The 23,959-nt window shown below is 37.9% G+C and overlaps 1 protein-coding gene across 3 annotated transcripts in view; it reads left to right on the top strand.

Annotated features, from left to right (window-relative positions):
• Nucleotides 1-2,883: 2,883 nt before the first annotated feature.
• The window catches only part of CHM (CHM Rab escort protein), a 196,837-nt gene continuing 175,761 nt past the window's right edge, over nt 2,884-23,959 (top strand). For 2 of the 3 annotated variants that reach the window (XM_023202350.1, XM_023202351.1), the window contains exon 1: nt 2,884-2,965. In XM_023202350.1, the coding sequence (XP_023058118.1) occupies nt 2,917-2,965 (49 nt within the window). In that variant the 5' untranslated portion in view covers nt 2,884-2,916. The remainder of the gene's footprint in view (nt 2,966-23,959) is intronic. The other variant, XM_023202352.1, reaches the window with a different exon arrangement.

The following is a 23,959-nucleotide window of genomic DNA, read 5'->3' on the forward strand; positions in this document are numbered from 1 at the left end:
TAAAGATAACAGCCAGATTTCATAGTTGAGTAAATGTCTGAATACCAGGTAAGTGTTCAAGGAATCATGCGTTTTCAATTCAGGAAATAATTAAGTACAAAATTAGTGCCACAATGATTTTAATAGAGTGGTCAATTTTTAGGTATCTGTTATCACATTGTACTGTGACTTATCCCAATAAAATACTTAAGATCTCAATAATAGATGTCCTTAGAATAACAAAATAGATACAATTCAGCTGTTTTGCTTTATACTTTTTTACTGTAATTATTGACTCCTATATTCATCTTTACTTTGCATAAAGTCTACAAAAATGTATTTGAAAGAAAAGGTATTTGGAGCATTTTCTCCATGCACAAGATTGAAATTTTCCTAATGTAATAATATTTTCTATGCCCAGAAAAGGGCATGAATGAGTCCCTTAATGACTTTAGAGAAAGGACAGCAAAATATAAGTTGGTAATATTATCCTTCTGAGGATCATGCTTTCTATCCTTAGGGGAAAAAAGAAGGTTTCAAATTCAGGGCAGCACAGATTGGAAAATCTATGCTACAGAGTAATTACTTGTTTATTTTGTTTTACCCTACTAAATGTAAACTTCATGAAGACAAGGGTTCTTGTCTATTTTGTTCATAGCTCTAATCTCAGCATCCAAAATAGTGTCTTGCACATAGTAGGTATTCTATGAATATTTGAGGAATAAACAAATTAATGAATTACATCTTCATGGTGTGATTGTCAGAAAATTTCTGAATTCCTAGAAAGAGATACTCATATTGAAAAGTATATGTATGTCGTTTATATATCTTGTATACATGAACAAATGTATAGAAATATATATCCAAAGTATGGTAGAAATACTTTTATTTATCAGATTTTTAACCATCCATCCAAGGCTTCTATTAGAGAAGATTTTGGAAAGTTTCCTGTGTTTACTCTGAGAAATTCATTTGTTTCCATTTTCTACTGTCATATCAAGAGTCTCGCAAATAATATCTATTTCACTTCTGATAATACTAAAAACTTTCTTTACATACCAAGCCAAATGACAGAGTGGTTTACTGAACAGTGCATTATACTTCTCAGGGGAATCTCTTTTACAGGAAATACTAATCAAAGACCATATCATAAGAGAATTGTGTAATACAACTGGATGATCTATAAAAGAAATTAATGAAACATGTACAGTGTTGCTAATGATTATGGTAAAATGCAAGAGAAATGCAGTAAAAACCCAACAAAATATATTTTAAAGCATTTTCATGGAAATATTTACAATTAATGAACACTGAACATCTTCTAAATATAAGGCACATGATAGTGGTGGGCAGATATAAAGGCGAAGATGGTAAGCACTATGAGGACAGGGACTCATCTCATCCATCCATTAGGGGAGTGAAAATCAACTTTGGTTTAGCAAACATTTATTAAATTCCTACTCTGCACGGGGCTTAGGTTAGGTGCGCGAGTGAAAAACATAAACGAGACTTGGTGTCTGTCATACTGTACAGGGGTTTCTAATTATGGTATTGCATGTCTAGGTGTGTATTTTTGTGTGGATATATGGGGATATGTGTACTCTATAGGAATCGACATAAATGCAAACTGTCAAAGCAGTACGGCAGGTTAAGACAAAGTCTAGCACCGTGTAGGAAAAGAGCCCACACACGGAGATGAAAGGAGGAGGAGGTGGAAGCCCAACGACATCCTGGGAATAACTGTTAGCTAGAGAATGGGAAGATCATTCCACGCTGAGCATGAGTGTGCTCACAGATACTGGAAAGAAAACAATGTCTGGGGAACCACAAGCATCTTAGAGGATAGGTGGTATCGGGGAAGGCCCACTCCTGCACACTATCTTTGATTTATTTTGAAACTCTTGTAAAAAAACTACACAAGAAATTTCTGTGATCAAAAAAGTATCCTCCTTCATTCCCAGCATCCTTCCCCTTTTGCTTTGGTTTTGTCACACAGCGGAGTATTTTAAATAATAGGGGTCGGATGAAGGGAAGCGGTGGGAGGCGACAGACCTTGAAGATACTTATGACAACTATGTTAGCTGTTAGACATAGAGGACCTAAAGTCCCTCATCAAATACAATCACTTTAATATAAAGGCCATTTAACCTTAATTATTTCTACGGTAGCTTATGGAAACTAATAGATTGGAAACTAAATGTAAACTAAGGAGAATCTTACATGAACTTAACTAGTTCGTGCGGAAAATCAAATTCAGACTCAACAAACGCTTATCCAGTACAACTATGGTTTCATGTATTTTTTCCCTCTTATAAAACAAGGCTAATCTATTGCCCGAGTGGCTGTCTGGACTAATTAGAACAAATACGGACGCGGTGAGAGTTCCATTCTGAAGAAACTAGGGTGAGAGGTTTTTCGTGGGTTTTCATTGAGGAGACATGGAAACGAAAAAGATACGGAATATATTTTGAAAGTATTGATGTGAAAAACCGTGCCTCGAGGGCCAACACGAAAGTACAGACACGACGGCGGGAAACAGTTTTTTAGGCTGGAATGAAAATCTCCTTTGTTTACAGAGCAAACCCCTTTCAATTTCACTCGGCTCTCGATGTCTCCTAACAATTCTTGCTTCAGTAGTGTCAAGGGATATTCAAGTCTCCCACATTCATCCTAGCTAACGGAATGACAATCTACATTTCTTTCCTACTTCAACCCTCTAGGCTAAATGAGCTACAGCACTCAGCCTGGAAAATCAGTCGAGTTTTTAATTTACGTGTAAACATTTTAAATATAACACTGTAGTCGCCTGCCAGGACCTTCCACCCAAGAACTACAACACCCAGAATGCATTGTTTTCCTTTCCGCCTTCCCCTGAGGGAATGCCTAACTTGATCTCATTTCCACAAGTAGTAGTCACATGACACGTTTCCCGTCAAGATGGCGGATACTCTCCCTTCGGAGTTTGATGTGATCGTAATAGGGACGGGTATGTGTAGCCTGGTACTTCCTGGACGAAGTTTAGGAAGACTGTCTTGTTTCTATTTTTTCTGTCAGTGGCGAATTTTGGGACAAACGTCGTGGGTCGAGCGTGGGAGGGAGAACGGAAAGGAAGTGAGGTAGTCCGGAGTCAGCGCGGGAATTGGCAGTTACAGGGAGGGGCTTGGACCCGCAGTGCTTATCGCCATTTGAGTAGGGGTTGATCTGGTGGATGCTGATTGCTGAGGTTGGTTGCTGCGGTGATTCCTGTTAATTTCCTTAGAGGGAAGTGGATGTGCAGTGTCATGAAATGGAGGGTCGGGATTTTATCAACGGAGACGACTTTGGCAAGACATTATGATTTCTTCCTTATTGATTTCAAGGTGATATTCCCCATCATTTTGTCTCGCCATTTCATAGGACTTTTTCATAGACTTGTATGATCCTAGGGTACATCGCAGCTCAGGCACAGCTTAATCCCCAGTTTTACAAGAAAGATGCTCAATTATTGCCCATGTGCGTATGAATTTACTAGGGAAAGCAAATGGATTCTGTTTTGTTGAGAAACCTAGGGAATTGTATTTTGTTTAGGTAGCCGTTATTCCTGCTTTATGGTGCTTAAAGCATCTTGCTTTCTACCACCCATAACTGAATGTGCTGAGAATAAGGTCCTGAGTTCCAGTTCAGGTGTGTGACCTTATCTAACTCTTGTTTTCCCGTCGTTTGTTCTTCATGTTTTGGGTGGACCCAGAAACTCCTCTGCAATTTCTGTTTAACATATGCAGTGTACAACACGTAGCAGAAGACATGTGGCAGCAATTTCATTTTTATTTTTAATAGTGTAAGGGATGATCATTTTAGGTGGGATGAAATAGGTTGTTTGATGGGGTTTTCTACTGTTTGTAGAATGTGGTAGGCCAGAGAAGCTCTGGTGGATGGGACCCTGTCCATTGTGTTAATGAATTCAGTTCGTTGTCTTCTCAAACAGCCATGATTAGGAGCAGCCATGTTTTCAGGATGGGAGTAAAAATAATAGCTACCTGTTTTCGAATGCTTAAAATTTCCTAATCACTGTGCTAAGCACTTTACAAGCCGGACATAATCCTCACAACCTTGTTAGAGTAGTAGGTACTCTCTGCATTTTGTAGAAGAGGAAAAGGGGACTTGGAAAGGTTGTAATTTGCTCAGGATCACACAGCTTGTAAATTTCCAAAGGCCCATTCCATCCCAGAAAAACAATCCGTGGTTCTGATCCTCAGAGTTGACCCATATTCGTAGAAACAATTGAGAAAACTTGGTTTTAGGCCTTGAGTGCTAGTGTGAATTGCTTGAATGGGGGGGGAGGGGGCGCAGGCACTACATCTCTCTGAGCCTCAGTTTCCTTGTTTTTGAATATAGGGAAGGTAAACTAGGTGGGCTTTATGTTGTCTAACAAAAAATGGCTGGGTAGTAGTTCTCAGAACAGCACAGACTTGTTTATTCGTAGCCTGAAAATAACAGCATGGCTGCGAATAACCTGGTTGTAGTTGCTATGAACAGATGTTGGATGAGAGCTGGAAAGAGCCAATGAACTATTGATTTGTTCTTTCCAGTCTATACTAAAACTGAGAACAACATCCATTTTGGAATAGTTGTTATACCATACTTGAGATTTATAATCTTGCTTTTTTGTTATGTAGGAACTTGAGGTGTTTTTAACAATTTTTTTAATCAACAATTTTTCTTTCAGGTCTGGGTTCAAATTTTAATTGATGAATGTTAATTCTTATGAATGATGCTAATGCTTTTCATAAATATTTTGCCTTCTGTACAGTTCAGATTTGGAATACATCCATCCTGATGGAGTCTGTTATGGTAGAGGTAGGAAGTTACAGTGAGTGAGCCAGAGAATTGCATCAGGTGACATCGCTTATATTTGGAAAAAGACTCGTTTTATATTTATCCCAGTGAGTGCAATGTTATTTTTCAGTGTTTGGGAAGAACTTATTTGAAGTTAATCTTAAAACTGAAATTTTTCATATTGTTTATTGGTGACACGTTCTAGGTTTTATCAAGCACATTGCTTAAATTTATGATATGTAATTTTGTTTTTAGGTACATCAAAAGTGTAAAAATTGAATAAAAGAGTCATTCCCCAAGTAAACGATTCCAACAAATCAAAAGTGTAAAAATTGAATAAAAGAGTCATTTCCCAAATAAATGATTCCAACAATTCCAATCATTATTTAATTTATTTTTTAGTGCGCTTGGAATATTTCTCTTGTGAAATAGTTTGCTGAAAGTTGCCTTTAAAATGTTTACTTTATTAAATGTATTACATTGAGTAAATCATAGAAAAAGCAGTGTTTCATAGATTCAGTTGTATTAACAAAAGTAGAAGCAATAATGCATGCATCAGAAACATGAAGAAATAGGCTATTAGATATACTTTTTAGCATATTTAGTCCTAGGTAAAATGTCCTAAAGGAACAATTGCTTCATCAAGTATAATCATGTGAAGATAATATTTTATAATCCCTTTGACCTTGATTAACATGCATTCTCATTTTCTGTAATTCAAGATGGAAATTTTTCCTTAAGATCATATTTTCAGGAGATTATGGGAAAAATAAACTTTGTATTTTCTTAGTTAAGCCCATTTCCTTCTGATTAGAAAATACAGTAAATATCTCTTGAATACCCAAAGACAGAAGAGTAAGATAAAGTGAATTGTGGAAAAAATAGAAGAAAATGGAATAAAGAAGGAGGGTCAACTGGAGTCTCAAGGGAGAGGATAAAATTAGATATATGTGGTAAGGGTCTAGAAAGTGCTCCTCCTCAGCTTGGGCACAGAATTGTCATTTTTGAGGATATTTTGCCATTTAAAAGGTCATTTAAATGACAGTTTTGTGGATTATAGACATGTACCATTGGTTTCAGGTTAAAAATAGTCCCAGTAACATAACATCTCACTGGAGGTGACTTATCTGGCAGCCTGTGTAATCTGCAGCACAGCAGAGCCAAGAGCTCAACAGAAGAGCAGTCAAGATGGAAGTTATAAGACCTATATGATAGTATTGACATGCTTCATACATAGGGGAATCCCTGAGATCATCACTTAGAACATATTCTTCCTCATTTTAAAAATAATTCTAGCAAGTTCAGCATATTAGAACCACCCTCTTAGAAGATACAAGGAATGTTATCAACTTCTGCAAAGACGATGTTTGGTGGGGGGTGCTCTTAGACATATAAATGACAGTTTATATCTGTATAGGAAAGGGAAGAGAAAAACACATAAAACGCAAACTTAACATCAAACATCGCAAAACCCCGATAACATTTAGTGTAGTGACAAATATTCATTTTTCAGGTCATTCAACCCACGTTTATTGAGAACCTAGTCCCTTCCCTTTTGAAGTTTACTGCATTGCCTATTCTGAGGAACTTTTTGGGCTTCCTAACAGTCATATCCCCAAAGCTGTTCTTAAGACAATGTAGGCTTTTCATTGCATCCTTCTTTCTTTTTGAAGACCATACAGAGATTCAGCCTGCATTTTTTTTTTCCTTTTTAAAAGCACACTGCTCACATCTTTTGGAGTTCTTCCCCTAAGATGGGCTGCAGAGTATGTTAGCTTAATTTTTCTCCTGAATAGGATAAACACATAGATTCTTTGGATTTAAAAGTTTTATTGTTAGCCAAGCATGGTGGTGTGGGCCTGTAGTCCCCCTTACTCCGTAGGCTAAGGTGCAGGCATCCCTTGATCCTGGAAGGCGGAGGTTGCAGTGAGCTTCGATAGTGCCACTGCACTCTAGTCGGGGAAACAGAGTGAGACTGTCTCAAAAAAAAAAAAAAAAAAAAAAAAAAAAGAATAAAGGTTCATTGGCCAGGTGCAGTGGCTCACAACTGTAATCCCAGCACTTGGGGAAGCCGAGGCAGGTGGATTGCTTGAGCTCAGGAGTTAGAGACCTCAGCCTCCCAAGTAGCTGAAATGGGCAACACAGCAAAACTGTATCTCTACAAAAAAATACAAAAATTAATTGGGTATGGTGACACATGCCTGTAGTCCCAGCTACTTGGAAGGCTGAGGTGGGAGGATTGCCTGAACCTGGGAGTTTGAGGCTTCAGTGAGCTATAGTTGTGTCACTGCACTTCAGCTTGGGCGACAGAGCAAGACCCTGTCTCTAAAAAAAAAAAAAAGTTTTATTGCTAAAGATTATGGGGAAAGAGAAGGGATAACAAACATAAACACAAGGGAAATTATAAGGAGTACTGCCCCTAAATCCTGATTATCTTGCTAGATAGTGTTGAGCACCATACAGTAGTAGATGTGGCAGCATGGTATATGGTAATCACATGACCATTCTATTTTGTGATTTTTGGGAAAATTATAGAATTTCTTGTGACATCATTTAGTTTATCTGTAAAGTGAGATTTCAATAGTTGATCTTCAAGGTAAGGATCTACCAGCTCTAAAATTACCATTGTATATTTCTATTTATGACACCATGTCCTTGAGAAAAGGCTAAATTGTGTTCTGTGTAGTCTTTTTAAGAGGGAAGGTTATTGTTTAATATACTTCAGAAATTTTCCTATAAAAATGGCTGATATGGTTTGGATATTTGTCCCAGCCCAAATCTCATGTCAAAATGTTATCCTTATTGTTGGAGGTGGGGCCTGGTGGGAGGTGTTTGGGTCATGGGAGCGGATCCCTCATGGCTTGGTGCTGTTCTTGTAATAGTGAGTTTATTCTTGCAGGATCTGGTGGTTTATTCAAAAAATTTTTTTTTTTTTTTTTTTTTTTTTGAGACAGGGTCTTGCTCTGTCACCCTGGTTGGAGTGCAGTGGCACAATCATGGCCCCCTACAGCCTTAACCTCCTGGGCCCAAGCAATCCTCCCACCTCAGACTCCCAAGTAGCTGAGATCACAGACATGCACCATCATGACTGGCTAATTTTTTTTTAATTTATTTTTGTAGAGATGGGGTCTCCCTATGTTGCCCAGGCTGGTTTTGCACTTCTGAATGCAAGCAATTTACCTGCCTTGGTGGCCCAAATTGCTGGGATTACATATGGGAGCCACTGTGCCTGGTCGACTGGTTGTTTAAAAGTGTGTGGCATCTCCCCACACTCTCGCGTGTCTTGCCTGTCACCAAGGGAGATGTCTGCTTCCCCTTTGCCTTCTGCTATGACTAAAAGGTCCCTCAGGCCTCCCCAGAAGCCGAGCAGATGCCAGTACCGTGCTTGTACAGCCTGCAGAACCCTGAGCCAATTAAACCTCTTTTCTTTATAAATTACCCAGTTTCAGGCGTTCCTTTATGGCAACATAGGAACGGCCTAATAAAATACAATAACTGATTAGAAAAAGCATTTTCTTAAAAATCATAGGCTGCTTTTTCCAGAAAAGGTCATGCAAATAGCACAGTCCCATTCCTTGATGTTGGTGAATTTAAACATTAAGGTAGTTAACCTTGACTGGCAGCTCATTGACTTATGATGATGTTGGAATAGCATCACTTCTCTAAGCCTTGGAGGATAGTAATATTGTAGGAGGTGTTGTGAAAACTGATATTTACCAAATACCTGTTTGTGCCAGCCTCAACACAAGTGATTTCCTATATACCTAACTTAATCTTCTCCCAGGATGCCTGGATGTGGTTCTCAAATCACAGGATGTCCATAATCCTCCCTGTGTATTTCCAAAATCTTCACATCTATTGTCTGCAGTGGAGTTTTAAAAATTGTAAGATGCCACCTATTTGTGGATCGTGGAGTGAATTCCAGCATTATAAAAATGAGGTAGACTATATGAGAATGCATGTAGTAAGGATGAATGTTGTTTTATATATATATATATAACATATAGCATCTGTATAACATTTTTATATATATAACATTATATATATATATACACACACACGCACACACACACGTTTTTGAAGAGGGCAGGGTCAAAAAATTTAAAGCCTAGAGTATATTGAGCAGCTGAATGACATAATGAGTAGGAGTGAAATGGTATTTCAAAAGTCCTTTAGTTTTACAAATGCCATACATTACATATTTTTTTTTTTTTTCACTTTGACATGCGTGTATCTCATTTGAACAGTATAGTGTAGCGATTGACAATGTGACTCTGGAATCAGACACTCTGGGTTTGAGTTCAGCTATTCCTCTTGTGTCATCTTAGACATTTTCCTTATTCTCTTTGTGTTTCAATTTTCTTATCTGTAGGACAAACTTCACAAGACTGTGTTGAGGATTCAATGAAATATTCCTATAAAAAAGCTTAGTAGGTGCTCATAAAATTCAGTTGACTTGTATGGTTGTAATGCCATACCGAGGTGCTTTTACTACTACTGTTATTTCGTGAATGCTTTCCAGGAAGGGGTCATGATTTTCGTGAAGAATGTTGGAAGGATTGAGTGTCTGATTTATGTTTCTCGTCTTCTCATTGGCTGCTTGGTGGGAAAGACTTTTATGTGTCTATTATCACTATTTCTATCAGATTTCTTACCTAGTGGCTTACAGGTTTTATTTTTTTCTTTCTTTTTTGTCTTCTCTTTTGTTCACCAGCTTGCATTATTTATCATTGGTTTTCCTCATAGTTTTTGGGACAGATTTAGCATTGGTCTTATTTGAGGTATACTATGAAACACTCCCTTGTCAATGTAAGAGATGCTATAGGAGCGAAAGATAGCCTGCAGATTTTGCTGTTCCGAAAAATGCTTTGCACTTCTTCAGGCATTTATTGATGGAAAAGTATGTTTTTGTTTGCTTCCAATACCTAGAAAAGTAAAGAGTTATCTAACTCTGGAGAAGACTCTCTGGGAGATGCTTACCCTTCTCTGTAAATCATGAATTTGAGCCAATACCTCAGAGAGAGCCACATCTGTTACCATAGTTTCCTCTGCAGCATCATTTTCATCTCCCATGCCTCATGTCATTTTTCTCATTTTCTCCAGTGTTTTCATGATGTTTTGGATAACAGGCTACAGCAATTAAATTCAAATATGGCAGCTCACCATTACATTCTTGTGTTTAACATAAAATCCCAATGCACAGAAACAATTATAATTCCATATAATTGACCTGTTAACTAATGCGAAATCATCTGCTATTCAGTTTCAGTGCATTCTTTAACTAAAAAGTTAGTCTCTGCCTGTTCTGTATGTAAATATATTTAAAAGTAAAATAGGCTAAAAATCACTGTTGGTGCTCATTGGAAACATTTTGGGGGCATTTAGTTGTGGCCAGCAAAATAGGGATACACTGAAAGGTTGATGTTTTGTTTTTGCTTTTCTAATAATTTCATTTAAGGTTTGGTGTAAAAAGAGATGATAATTTATCACAGATATTGCTTTTTTAGAGCATGATTATGAGAGCTAGCATGTTATATTGGGGGTGTTTTTGGAAAAAAACAGTTTGCAAATAGACAGGAGAAGAGGCCAGAGGCAGCTTGGCCAGTCTGGTGCTTAATGTAAGTGTTTCATCTCATACTGGATTTTATCAAGAGCTGAAGTAGGTAATGTATTACTTGACTGATTTGGTTTTTATCACATTTTAAAAAGTACTGGTGAAGCAGGATATTTTCCTGACCCCCTTTGCGGGACTTGCAAAGGGGGCACCCTGTTTACTCAGCCCACCGCTTTCAACTCTTCATAGGAGGGAACAAGGCAGGAACTGGAGTACATGAGTGCTGCAGTTGGCCTGCCGCTCTGGCGCCAGGAGGAGTGAACTCCACTCACTCGGACCTCCTGCGTTTCACCCCTCACAAGAGGAGATATGCAGTTGAGTGGGTGCAGGAGCCAGGGCAAGTGCTTTTGGACACTGGCAGGAGACAGCTCTGTGCTGGCCCCATGGTAGCATCTCGGGAGTTGGTGTCTGCCCCCCTGAAGCTCCAGAGGGAATGTTATAGTGCTCTTTTAGCTCTGCTGTGAGCAGACGACTTAAAGGTTAACAACTCAGGGGGTCCTCTGCCTTTTTGCGTTAATCGGCTGCCTTGGTAGAATGCAAAGGGCAAGTGTGACAGCCTTTTTGTGTCCACACTCGTGGTTCCAGAGCTCTTGTCTGGCGTCCAGGAGAAATTAGGTTGCATGAATGAATTGAAGGATGGTAAATGTAGGGAATCTTATTGCTGATGGAGATGGCCCTCAGTGGGAAGGGGAGCTGAAAAAGGGATGGGGCAGGAAGGTAATCTTCCCCTGAATTCCAGCTGTCTCTGTCCAGATTCTTCTTTGAAGTTACGCTGTCAAGGTGTCCCTCTGAAGTTGAGCCACTTCTCTCCAATGTCCGACTGTAGTCTCCAGTGTCCAACTGCTTTTCCTCTCTCTGCTGGCTGAGCCTGGGGTTTTTATGTACACAGGATGGCGTGTGGTGTGGACCATGAGTAGTTTTGGAAAAGGCAACATTCGCATGGGGAAACAAGGATATAAGTTCTCACTTAGTGCCATGGTTTCAGGCTTGAGGGTGGGGTTTTCTCAGGGACTTGCCCTTTTCTGCCTAGAATTTTCCTGCCTCCTGCCCCTATCACTAACTTCTACTCTTTCTTTTGAGTATTCTCACCTGTCTTTTTTTTTTTTTTGGTCCAGGCCAGTGTTCTCATTGAGTTATTATGGCTATTAGTTAATGGCAGTTTTAATCATTTTATATTGCTTTGAAATGTTATGAATCATGTTTCTGTGATCTGAGTTTGCACATTTGTTAAACTAGTCTTTTATATGTAGATTTAAAATCATCATGAGAAAATTTACACAAGCTATAGAGAAAATAAAGTTTTACACATGGGTATCAGGCATATTAAGAAGATGCTGAGCTGTGAGTTCAAATCCTTATTTTCTGCACCTGTGTTACTTTGGTTTAAGCTATGTAAGCAAAATCAATGATAATTAGAAAATTATTTCTAAAACCTGCAACACACTGTCAAACACATGAAAAATATTGTCTAACATTTGTTATATGCCAAGCACTTTGATAAGCCCCTGCAATGCACTCGTTTTCACAGTAACCCTGCGGTAGATACTATATCATCTGCATTTTACAAATGTGAAGCCTGAGGCTTAGCTAAGTTTGACTTAGGTGAAACAGTTAAGACTGAAGTTTTTCTAACTAAGGTTGAGGTATTAGATTAAGTTTGCTAGAATCTTTCAATTGAAAAAATAGCTCATAGTATCAAGATTAGATTATTTTGCCCTGGGTTTGTGGTTGGCAGTTATTTTATTTTGGAGAGTTACCATTGTTAACACTAAAATCCTGATTCCAACAGTAGCCTCATGATGTCAGCTTCTTATTATTAACAGCATCATGACATCTGTGTCAGCTTGCAAACCTTCTTTTGATGAAGGTGAACAGAATGACCTGGTTGTGTTTATCCCTTAAAACCGAAGAGAGAATCAACCACTAAAGCAATGGCCAGAAATGGAATCAGAGATTACAGTTACATTTTAAGACATGATTTGCTTCTGTAGGAATTCTTCATTGATCCTGTAAAGATCTTAGTTAATTAAAGTTTATTTTGCCAAGGTTAAGGATGTGCCTGTGGCACAGCCTCAGGTCCTGATGACTTGCCCCAGGCGGTAGGGGCACAGCTTGATTTTACACTTTTAGGGAGACATGAAACATTAATCAATATATGTAAGATGTATAATTCATTGGTTCCATCAGGAAAGGCCAGACAACTCGAAGTGGGCAGGAGGCTTCTGGGTCATAGGTAGATAAGAGACAAATGAGGAATAGTTACTTATGCCTTAGTCTGCAGTGAAACAGTAGGGCAAAGGAAGCCATCAGATACGCATTTATCTCATGGGAACAGAGGAATGACTTTGAGTTCTGCCTGTCCTTTGGTTGTCCACAAGGAATTGCCTTATTGGCAAATTGTGAGGGAGGTATGTAGCTTTTTAAAAAAAATCTTCGTAGTGATCTTATTTAGGAATAGAATGGGAGACTGGTTTGCCCAACACAGTACCCAATTTGCCTTTTCCTTTTGACTTAGTGATTTTGGGGAGATTTGTTTTCCTTTCACAATCCCAAGGTACATAATTTACCACTGAAATATTTGTGCATGTGCTGGGGTTTGCCATTTTGTGTCTTTTTTAGTGTTCTTTGCTTGCAAATTTAATTTTCAAGATTAAATATGGGACTCGTCCTGTTTATGGAGCTTTTTTTCATTTGGTTGACTATTCTTTTGTTTCCTACAGTCTTCAACAACTGTCAGTGCTTACAGTGGATACACCACGCATCTTAATTGACAGGATGGATATGGTAGTACCTTTTTTGGTCCAAGGGCCTGCTCATTATAAACAGTAGTTTATAAAGCTGAAAAGTTTTTATCTCTATTTTTTGTAAAATGATTTTCATGATAGGATTTTATATAAAGGGGAAGGTTTTTTTTTGTATGATTTTTATAACATTCTTGAAATGAGTACTCATTCTCTCTCATCATCTATTTTAGACTCATAGCTTTATGAGTAATGCAGTAAAGATCATGTTTCTTCTGTGGTACATTAGTAAAATATGTTCTGAACACAGAAGCTATTTTCCTTATCACTAATTAAATATTATGTTAAGTTTGAAGAGCACTGGGCTGGGGTGTACTTTGCTGTGAAAAGATCATTTTGGTCACTTAAATTACAATAGAAATACTTGTGTTAAGAAAATTAAGTAAAAATTAGGCCAGGCACAGTGGCTCACACCCGTAATTCCAGGACTTTGGGAAGCCGAGGCAAGTGGATCACCTGAGGTCAGGAGTTCAAGACGAGCCTGGCCAACTTGGTAAAACCCCGTCTGTACTAAAAACACAAAAATTATCCAGGAGTAGTGGCAGGTGCCTGTAATCCCAGGTACTTGGGAGGCTGAGGCAGGAGAATCGCTTGAACCCGGGAGGCGGAGGTTGCAGTGAGCCGAGACCGTGCCATTGTACCCCACCCTGGGTGACAAGAGTAAAACTGTCTCAAAAAATAAAAAATAAAAAAAAGAGAAAATTAAGTAACAATTAGTTGTAGTGGAGACTATTTCCTGGCAAGGATAAGGTCTTCAGCAAACATTTACATTTGTTTAACAAAACTTTAAGAGATTTTGAGTTGATGTAGTTTTCTCCATTTAGATAAAAAACAGGGTATTACATCCATTTTTAAACTTTTTACCATGGAAAATTTCAAACATAAAAAAGTAGAATAAAGTAACCCTCCACCTACCAGTTTCCTAGTTTCAACAGTTATCAACTCATGGCCAGTCTTGTTTTTTCTGTAATGAGGACTAAGCTCTGATTTTTTATCTTGCCCAAATTCCTACCTAAGGGGTCTAGGGAGTCATGCCCTACAAACCATAAATTCTCATCAGATGGGTTTTATTTGAACCTATATATTGTGACTTATTTTTCCGTCTGACTCTGGCATAACATTATGAGACAAGGAAAAAATATTTAACCCCAAAATATATTTCCTTGTCATACCTTGAAATTGCCCTGCAAAGTCTCTTGTGGGAAAAATCCATATTCTATAGAGAATCCCCTTCCCCCTTTATTTTGTTTCCTTTCTTTCCAGATCCAGAAGGTAATCAGCTAAGAGCCAGGCACCCTTTTAGGTCCAATAAGAAACATTTTACAACCTGCTCTGTCTCTGAGGTCTGCTACCTGAGAGATTCCTCTGCACAATAAAACTTGGTCCCCACAATCCTTTATTTTAACCTGAGCATTCCTTTCCATGAACCCCAGGTCTTGAGATAAACTCAACCAATTGTCTGCCAGAAAGTGTTTAAATGTACCTATAACCTGGAAGCACCTCCCTCCGTGCCCCCACCAGCTTTGAGTTGTCTCACCTTTCTGAACCAAACCGATGTAATTCTTAAATGTATTTGATTGATGTCTCATGCCTCCCTAAAATATATAAAACCAAGCTGTACCCCAACCACCTTGGGCACATGTTCTCAGGACCTCCTGAGGGCTGCGTCACGGGCCGTGGTCACTCATATTTGGCTCAGAATAAATCTCTTCAAATATTTTACAGAGTTGGCCGGGCATGGTGGCTCACGCCTGTAATCCCAGCACTTTGGGAGGCCGAGGCGGGCGGATCACGAGGTTAGGAGATCCAGACCATCCTGGCTAACATGGTGAAACCCCGTCTCTACTAAAACTACAAAGAATTTGCTGGGCATGGTGGCAGGCACCTGTAGTCCCAGCTACTTGGGAGGCTGAGGCAGGAGAATGGTGTGAACCTGGGAGGCAGAGGTTGCAGTGAGCGGAGATCGCGCCACTGTACTCCAGCCTGGGTGACAGAGGGAAACTCCGTAACAAAAAAAAAAAAAAAAAAATGGAAATAACCAAAAAAACCCCCACAAATATATATTTTACAGAGTTGAACTCTGTGTCGACAGTATCTGACAGTATCTTCCACTCTTTCTCTCATTTCACAATCCAATCCTCTGTTATTTTGAAGCAAATCCTAAATATATCATTCTATCTGTATGTATTCCAACATATACAAAAAGTGTAATGGCTCTCCTTTTTAAACATAACTGCTGTTTTGTTTAACATGTGCTTAACACTTGTATTACATGCCCTCCTTTGCATCTTCAGTTTTTTCTAAGGCATCTATCCATTTTGTTTCTTTGGTCTTGTGTTCTTCCTAGTTTAGTTTTCTTTTTTTTTTTTTTTTTTTTTTTTTTTTTTGTGTGGGTTTTTTTGAGACGGAGTCTCGCTCTGTCCCTCGGGCTGGAGTGCAGTGGCCAGATCTCAGCTCACTGCAAGCTCCGCCTCCCGGGTTTACGCCATTCTCCTGCCTCAGCCTCCCGAGTAGCTGGGACTACAGGCGCCAGCCACCTCGCCCGGCTAGCTTTTTTGTATTTTTTAGTAGAGACGGGGTTTCACCGTGTTAGCCAGGATGGTCTCGAACTCCTGACCTCGTGATCCGCCCGTCTCGGCCTCCCAAAGTGCTGGGATTACAGGCTTGAGCCACCGCGCCCGGCCCCTAGTTTAGTTTTCATATCTGAAATGATTTTGTCTTTAATTTGTTAACTCCATTTTTTCCAAATGTTCCTGTCACCTTACTTTTGAGTTTTTCTAATTTTGATTCATGTTGTTCTCTAAGAGCTGCCACCATTTTGTTAGTTTCTTTTAGCACATAATACCATAGGCTATATTTTTCATCTAATTTGTGAGGCTTTCTGATATTCTTTTATTGTCTGTCAGGATGTTATTTTCTTCCTTCTTCCCTTTGGTCCTAATGTACATTGAATGTGGTTCAACGGAGATCCTTTTGCGTTGCTCATTTTTAAGTGAAATAAGTTCTCTCTTTGTTTTCAATAGGAAGGATAGGCCAGTAAAACTATTCAAACTGTTTTGCTGTAGACCTCTCTTCTGTGTTTTCAGGAAGTAATCAAACACGTAGTCTGAAATCTGCCGGCTCTGGCTCTGTTACCCTCCCCTAGTTTTGTCTAGACCTTCTTTTTCCTTTGCCTCTATTTTCCCTGTTCTGCTGAATTTGGATTAGGTTCCCAGCAGTTACTCCTCAGTGCAGGACTATCCCCTCATTCACAAGGTGAAGTCTGCAGAACCCCTTCCCAGTTTCTGCTGCTGTTCTCAGAATGGCCTGCCAAGCTTCCAGTGAGTGCCTGATAGCATTTTTGGCATTTTCTGGCTCTCAGGGCTGTAACAATTTTTTTGATCTTCTCTTGATTTCCTTTTGCATACTTTATTTTTCTTTTTTTTCTTTTTTTGTTTTGAGACGAAGTCTCGCTCTTGTCACCCAGGCTGGAGTGCAATGGCGCGATCTTGGCTCACTGCGACCACTGCCTGCCGGGTTCAAGCGATTCTCCTGCCTCAGCCTCCTGAGTAGCTGAGATTACAGGCGCCTGCCACCACGCCTGGCTAATTTTTGTATTTTTAGTAGAGATGGGGTTTCACCATGTTGGCCAGGCTAGTCTCGAAATTCTGACCTCAGGCCATCTGCCCACCTCAGCCTCCCAAAGTGCTGGGATTATAGGTGTGAGCCACCGCACCTGGCCTGCACACTTTCTAATACCATGTGGGTGTTACAGCTATTGGTGTCTTGTAACTACCCACTTCTATTTTGGGTTCATGATGATATTGTATCACCTGGTTTTGTTATGGATATTGTCCCTGGGAGTTTGGTTTGGGTATCCTGATTGTACTGTCTGTTTTTATGGGAGTTATGGGGGAGAGTCAACAACTGCTGCCATCTTTACAGAATCCTCTTTTTATCTTTCACTTTATCATTTGCTCAAGAATAGAGGTTAAGTTGTTGACCTAGCATAAACATTCACTTTTCAGAACTTGAAACAAACCGTTGGGTCACTTATTCCAAGCCTTTTATTTATCTAATAAGGATATCTATAAGGAATCTGAATTCCAGAGGTTAAGTGACTTTCCTGAGGTCACAGCTATTTAGTATGAAACTCTTTTTATTAGCCATTCCTAAAGGCTTACACCATAGTGAAGTTTTAAAAATTAAAGTAAATTTTCCAAGTTAATGTTTTAATGGGTATTATTTTTCAAAAAATTCTAAAATTACATGGCTATAAATACACATTTTCTTCCATGAGGAAGAATTTCAGAGATTTTAAATTACATTTACTAATATGTTTAGTATTTTGTGGGGAGGTCAGAGTGAATGAAAATAATTGTCAATTTAAAAATGATATTTTTATCTTTATGTTTTGGTAGTTCCCTAGGCTACTTTCATTTCCAATTTTTCCCTTTTTATGGTAGCCACTAAAATGTAGACTTAAGATGTAAATATTTAATATAGAATTTAAGATAGGAATCAACAAAACTATTTAAACCTGGGTTGAAATTTAGTTTCTGCTTAATTTTGTGATGTCATTATTTTGAGTGGCTGCAACGTGAGTTAAGTATGTAGTTTCACCTTTGCATTCATTGCTCAATCAAGTTTCGCTTGCCAGCAATTCTGTTTTTCCTAAAAAAGAAGTTACTCTTTATTAAAGCAGTCACAGTAAATTTTCTAGTTCTATATAATTTTCTTTCCATTCTGGTCTTCACTGGTTATAAATAACACATGGAATGACTTTCAAGGTAGAAAGCAGGAATCCATTTTGAAATGTTCTATAAAATAAAGAGTGATTTATGTTTTCATATGATTTGAGCTGAAAGTACTTGGGCTTTACCAGGTCATCAAAGTCATGTCAGGGGAATCTATTATTTATTGTTCGATATGCTGGGAGTGGTGTAAGTAGTTTATTTTATGTTTATCTTGTGTAAGCATAGTGTTAGGAAAAATCAATCCCAGATACTAATACATTTTAAGAATATATCATGGGGAACTAACCTAAATATTATAGTTGTAAATGATGAGGTTTGACATTAAGAATTTGGATTAAAGGGGGATTTTGAAAAATGAATGAATAATGGTTTTATCCCTGTAAAATATTTTAGGTGAGATTCTTGGGTCCTGATTTTAGCTTAGCTCCTTCATTTGATAATGAAACATCTCTATTTCATCTAGACAGGTTTTTAGAAAATTGCAGAAAGCTGGTACCATACATGTTAGTGTATGATGATATAACATCCATAAGCTTCTAATTTTTTTTCTAGCTGCCACCTTTGTAACGGAACCTCAACTGTGAAAGGCATGATGGAGGAAACCTCGGTTTCCGCCACTACAACTGTTATGAAATGCTAATTTAATACCTAATATTTACCTGTGTTTAATAAAAATGACTTGCCAAAGTAGTTGTCTTGCATTAGAATTATACACGCTTGCTTATAATACTGTGGCAGAGAAGTTGTTTGGTACAGCCTCTCTAATGAATGTAACAGTTATATTTAATAATGTGAAATGTTTAAATGATATTAAATGTTTGATGAACCTCTTTAGTTTACATAAAGAAAAGGTTATTGGACTTTTTAAAAAATGATTTTAAGTTGCTAGATCTTTGGAGGTAACTTAAGTAGATAGTAAGCAAGTGATAGCTTTTTTCCTTCAAATAGCTAATCTTATTGAAGGGGAAGGAAGGGGAGGGAAGAGAAGCAACATTTATTGAATGTCAGTGACATGCCAAGAGCCACTGTGTATAGTGTTTAATATCGTTTTGTACCTGTTCCTCCCTGCACCCATATGAGATGTATTATTAACCCCATCTTACAGTTGAAAACATTGTACTTGTATATTTGTGCTCACACATTTTACAGAGTGTTTCCAGTGGAATGCTGTGTGATTTGACCCTAATCTAGGTTATCTGTATCTAACTCATGTCTGGCTTTTCCTCGTGGGAGAGACTGTATAGTTCAAAATAAGCCCATACATGTTTCATCTAAATGCCTCACAAATATATTGTGTGAACTTGAGTAGTTGTTCACTTTTTTAAACGTTGAACAGGTGTTATTTTGAAATTAAGAGTTTAAGTGCTGTGAAAATTGAGCTTAGAAATATTAATCTGAACAAAACAGTCATTGTTCTACTAAATTAGCAATAAGACCAAAAACTTTTAAATATGCACTTAGAAATATTAATTTAAACAAAACAAAAAGTCATTTTATTATTTTACCAAATAGCAATAAGACCAAAAAGTTTTAAGTATGTTAACTTTTCCTAAATAATTTTTTTTTTTTTTTTTTTTTTGAGACGGAGTTTTTCTCTTGTTGCCCAGGCTGGAGTGCAATGGCATGATCTTGGCTCACTGCAACCTTCGCCTTCCAGGTTCAATTCGTTCTCCTGCCTCAGCCTCCCGAGTAGCTGGGATTACAGGCATGCAGCACCACGCTTGGCTAATTTTGCATTTTTATTAGAGACGGGGTTTCTCCATGTTGGTCAGGCTGGTCTCGAACTCCCGATCTCAAGTGATCTGCCCACCTCATCCTCCCAAAGTGCTGGGATTACAGGTGTGAGCCACTGTGTCCAGCCCTAAATAATTTTTAAAAACCATGAAGCATAAAGCTCCAGTTTTATTCAAGTTTATCTCCTTGCTTTGACTACATTTTTTATTTTTACGTTTTGAAACCCTGATGTGACCATGATCTGGCTAAAGTTCTTTCAAGACTCCCTATTCCTTAGAGGTTCGAGTTCAGATACTATAATTTGGCTTCAACCTCTTGGAAATTTTTTAAAATTTTGTTTTATGTTGATAAGAAGACTTGACATGAGATCTGTGCTCTTAACACATTTTTAAGTGTGCAATACAGTGTTGTTAACTGTAGGTACAATGTCGTAGAGCAGTTCTTTAGAAATTATTCTTCTTTCATAACTGATACTTCATGCTAGTTGATTAACGACTCCCCATTTCCCTCTCCCCCAAACCTATGGCAACCACCATTTCACTTTTTTATTCTGTAAATTTGCCTATTTAAATACCTCATATAGGTGGAATCATGCAGCATTTGTCCTTCTGTGACTGGCTTTATGTTTGTTGCAACAGTGTTCACAGTGGGTAAGATGTGAAAAAACCTGAATGTCCATCAAGAGAAGAATGGATAGAGAACTGTGGTATATCCATATAAGGGAATATTACTTGGTTATAAAAGAAAAGTAATGAAGTACTGATCCATGCTGCAACATAGATAACCCTTGGAAACTTTATGCTAAGTGAAGTAGGCCAGTCCAAACACTTTTTTTAAAGCATCACTTTTTGGTTCTCCCTTCCTTTAACTTTGCCAGGAATGCTCCTTTCCGCTTTCCTTTTTCTGTCTTCTGCACTCCTCAGGGTTGTTGGAGACCCTGAAAGACCCAGCTAATTTCTCCTGTTCTTTGGAGCTTTCCATGACTCCCTCTACAGAGGGAGTGTTTCTTTCCATTGTGTTTCTATGACAGTTTTAAATAAACTTATTATTTTTTAATCTCTTTAAATTCTTGTTATATAGACTCTGAGCTCTAACAGGCTAGGGATTATCTTGCAAAAAAAATGTATGGCAACTTCTCACTACCTAGCACAGTTTGTTCTCACTCTCCCTTCCTGTCCCCTTCCCCCATTTTCTTTTTTTTGTCTTTTCCTCAGCAAATATCTATAAAGAACCTACTACATGCCTCCTGTCTCCTGGAAATTCTGTTTATTGAATGCGTGGGAAGAAATATGAAATCTTGGCCAAGAAGACATTGTTAACTGTATTATTATTTTGCTATTTTAGTCATTCTAAGCATGAAGATAATAGGCCCTTGCCATTTAACATTAGAACAGCTTATGAATTTCACAAACTTATGGGAATGTTTAGATGGAAGTATTAAGGAAAAACACAAATGATAGTCATTTTGGCTTTATGTAATTTGGACTCAGATCATGTTCAGTATTGAAATCCATTCTTGGCTTTGCTTTAGTAGCAGAGATTTGACTTCTGACATTGTTGACCACAGCCATGGAAATAACCACATGCATAACTGCCTACCCCAAGTAACAGTTATTTTGGGCCAAATGGAGGCGAGTAATTTTATTATCGTTCACCATTGGAGTTGGCATCTGGTCAAAATAGGCGTATGTTTGGGGTAGTGTTAAATGGAAATATAATGCTTCTGAAATATCGTTCTGAAGGATAATAAGAGTAGATAGTGTTCATAGGGCAAGTACCCTTGCTAAAAACAGAACTGAATCCTATGTGGTAGATCACGATATTCTCATTGATAGATGAAGAAACAAAGGCTCAGAGAAGGCAAGTGACTTATCTGAGGTTGTGCAGCTAGGTAAGTAGCAAAACCAAGATTCAAGTCTAAGTCTGTCTGATTGAGACCATGCCTGTTTCATTTTGTTGCTGTATTGTCCTTAAATCCTCATTTTCAAACTTGCATCCAAGTTGGAGATAGTGAATTAACATGGTAATTTGAATTGGGGATATGGAATTATGGAATTACTTGATATTTGGCAAGTTATTTAACCTTTCTTAACCTATTTCTTCACATAGATAATACTGCCTGCCTCCTAGGATTATAATGAATAAATAAGATGATGTATGTGAAAATACAGTGTGAAGGATAAAACCCTATACTAATATTTGGTGGCACTGTTATTAATGCTGTCGTTATTACACATAAGAGCATTAATCTTTAAAATACTAATTTGCTTCCTATTTCTTTGCCATTATCCTTTTAACTAAGCTGCTTATCAGCTTTTAAAGTACCATAATGACTTCATTTCACTAAAAAGGAGAGTTATTTCTTTAAGTGTAACAGAAAGTTCAGATGGTCTTAAGATTTCAATAAGAGTTTTAACTTAAAAACTACGTTTAACTATTTAAAACTTTCTCCTATTTCCCTCTACTCCAGATATTCTTATTTTGTTTACTTGAATTACATCTAAAGTTAAGATTGGAACTTTATGATGATGACTTGTTTTTAGTGATTGATATTTAACGGTTATTTTCAGTACATTTGTTAGAACTTTTTTTTTTTTTTTTTGAACCAAGCATTTATATGCCTACAAAATGTTCAACACTGGAAAACTAGTCCTCTGTGAAGGCAGGCTGGAGCTTGTGTTTAATATGGTTTTTAGCTAGAGATTGACTATATCAATTGTTTCCATATGCATATTGTTTTTTATATACAGAAGATGACTCTCCCTTTTCCTGAAATCCTTGATGGTTAGTGTGTAGTTTAAACCCTTGCCAAAAGACTGGTGCTGTTTCTTTTCCACTAAGTAAGAACGCGAGAAGATCGGGATGTTTCATCATGGTGAAGGAGTTCATAATAGCACTATAGAATTGCACTAAACTTTTAAAGCATGCTTTATTTTTATAACTAATATAAAAAATACTAGCTTCTATCGACACGGTAGATCATATGACAAAAAGTTATTGAAGAGTCTGGAACTTACAGGGTATTAACTATTAAATTGAAAAATTGATTTTTTAAAATCATAAAGCATCATTATCTTTGGCAATTTTTAATTTTTTGTTGATGCTGGTAGAAGTAATATATATATGTATTTTTATGATAATCAGCTTTATGGTATGATTAAGTTTGATTCCAAAGCCAGTAATGTTTTGTTTTCATACTGCTATATTGGTCAAAAGTAAAATAATGTATCTTATAAGCAGCCAATTTCTGAACTAGCTGACATATTTCTTAAGCTAAAAAATGCGTGCCATTCCTCTTCAGAGGCATTGTGGCTTCGGAGTTATATCTGCGTTTAAATTTCAACTCTAGAACTTTTTTTTTTGTTTTAATCATTGGGCAGAAAATTAAGATATTCGTGTCCCAGGTTCTTTTTCTTCTCTAAAATGCATATGCAGATAGTTACCTCTCAGTGCAGTTGGGAGACTCAGATGAGCTAGTGTGTGAACATGGTTTTTAACTGAATATTATATAGTATTTACAATTCCTCATTGATGGTAATTTACATACAAAAATATTGTAAGTACTTTTAAAAATTATTTTTTCTTGCCAAATTAAGCAGAACTGCTTTTTAAAAAATATCTCTGGCTGGGCGCGGTGGCTCACGCCTATAATCCCAGCACTTTGGGAGGCTGAGGTGGGTGGATCACAAGATCAGGAGATGGAGACCATCCTGGCTAACATGGTGAAACCCCGTCTCTACTAAAAATACAAAAATGAACTGGGTGTGCAGCGCGTGCCTGTAATCTCAGCTACTCGGAAGGCTAAGGCAGGAGAATCGCTTGAACCAGGGAGTCGGAGGTTGCAGTGAGCTGAGATCATGCCACTGCACTCCAGCCTGGTGACAGAGTGAGACTCTGTCTGGAAAAAAAAAAAAAAAAAAAAAAACCAGAATCTCTTCCACATAATAAAATTTTCAGTATGAGTAGTATATGTTTAAGAAACATCTTACAGTATAATTAATATAAACTTTATAATTCTGAATACTAGCGAGGATGGGTCTCTTTGGTTAAACTATTCTTTTTTTTTTTTTTTGAGACGGAGTCTTGCTCTGTCGCCCGAGCTGGAGTGTAGTGGCCAGATCTCAGCTCACTGCAAGCTCCGCCTCCCGGGTTTACGCCATTCTCCTGCCTCAGCCTCCGGAGTAGCTGGGACTACAGGCGCCCGCCACCTCGCCCGGCTAGTTTTTTGTATTTTTAGTAGAGACGGGGTTTCACCGTGTTAGCCAGGATGGTCTCGATCT

Source organism: Piliocolobus tephrosceles, chromosome 12 (genome assembly GCF_002776525.5).
Source record: "Piliocolobus tephrosceles isolate RC106 chromosome 12, ASM277652v3, whole genome shotgun sequence".
Lineage (NCBI taxonomy): Eukaryota > Metazoa > Chordata > Mammalia > Primates > Cercopithecidae > Piliocolobus > Piliocolobus tephrosceles.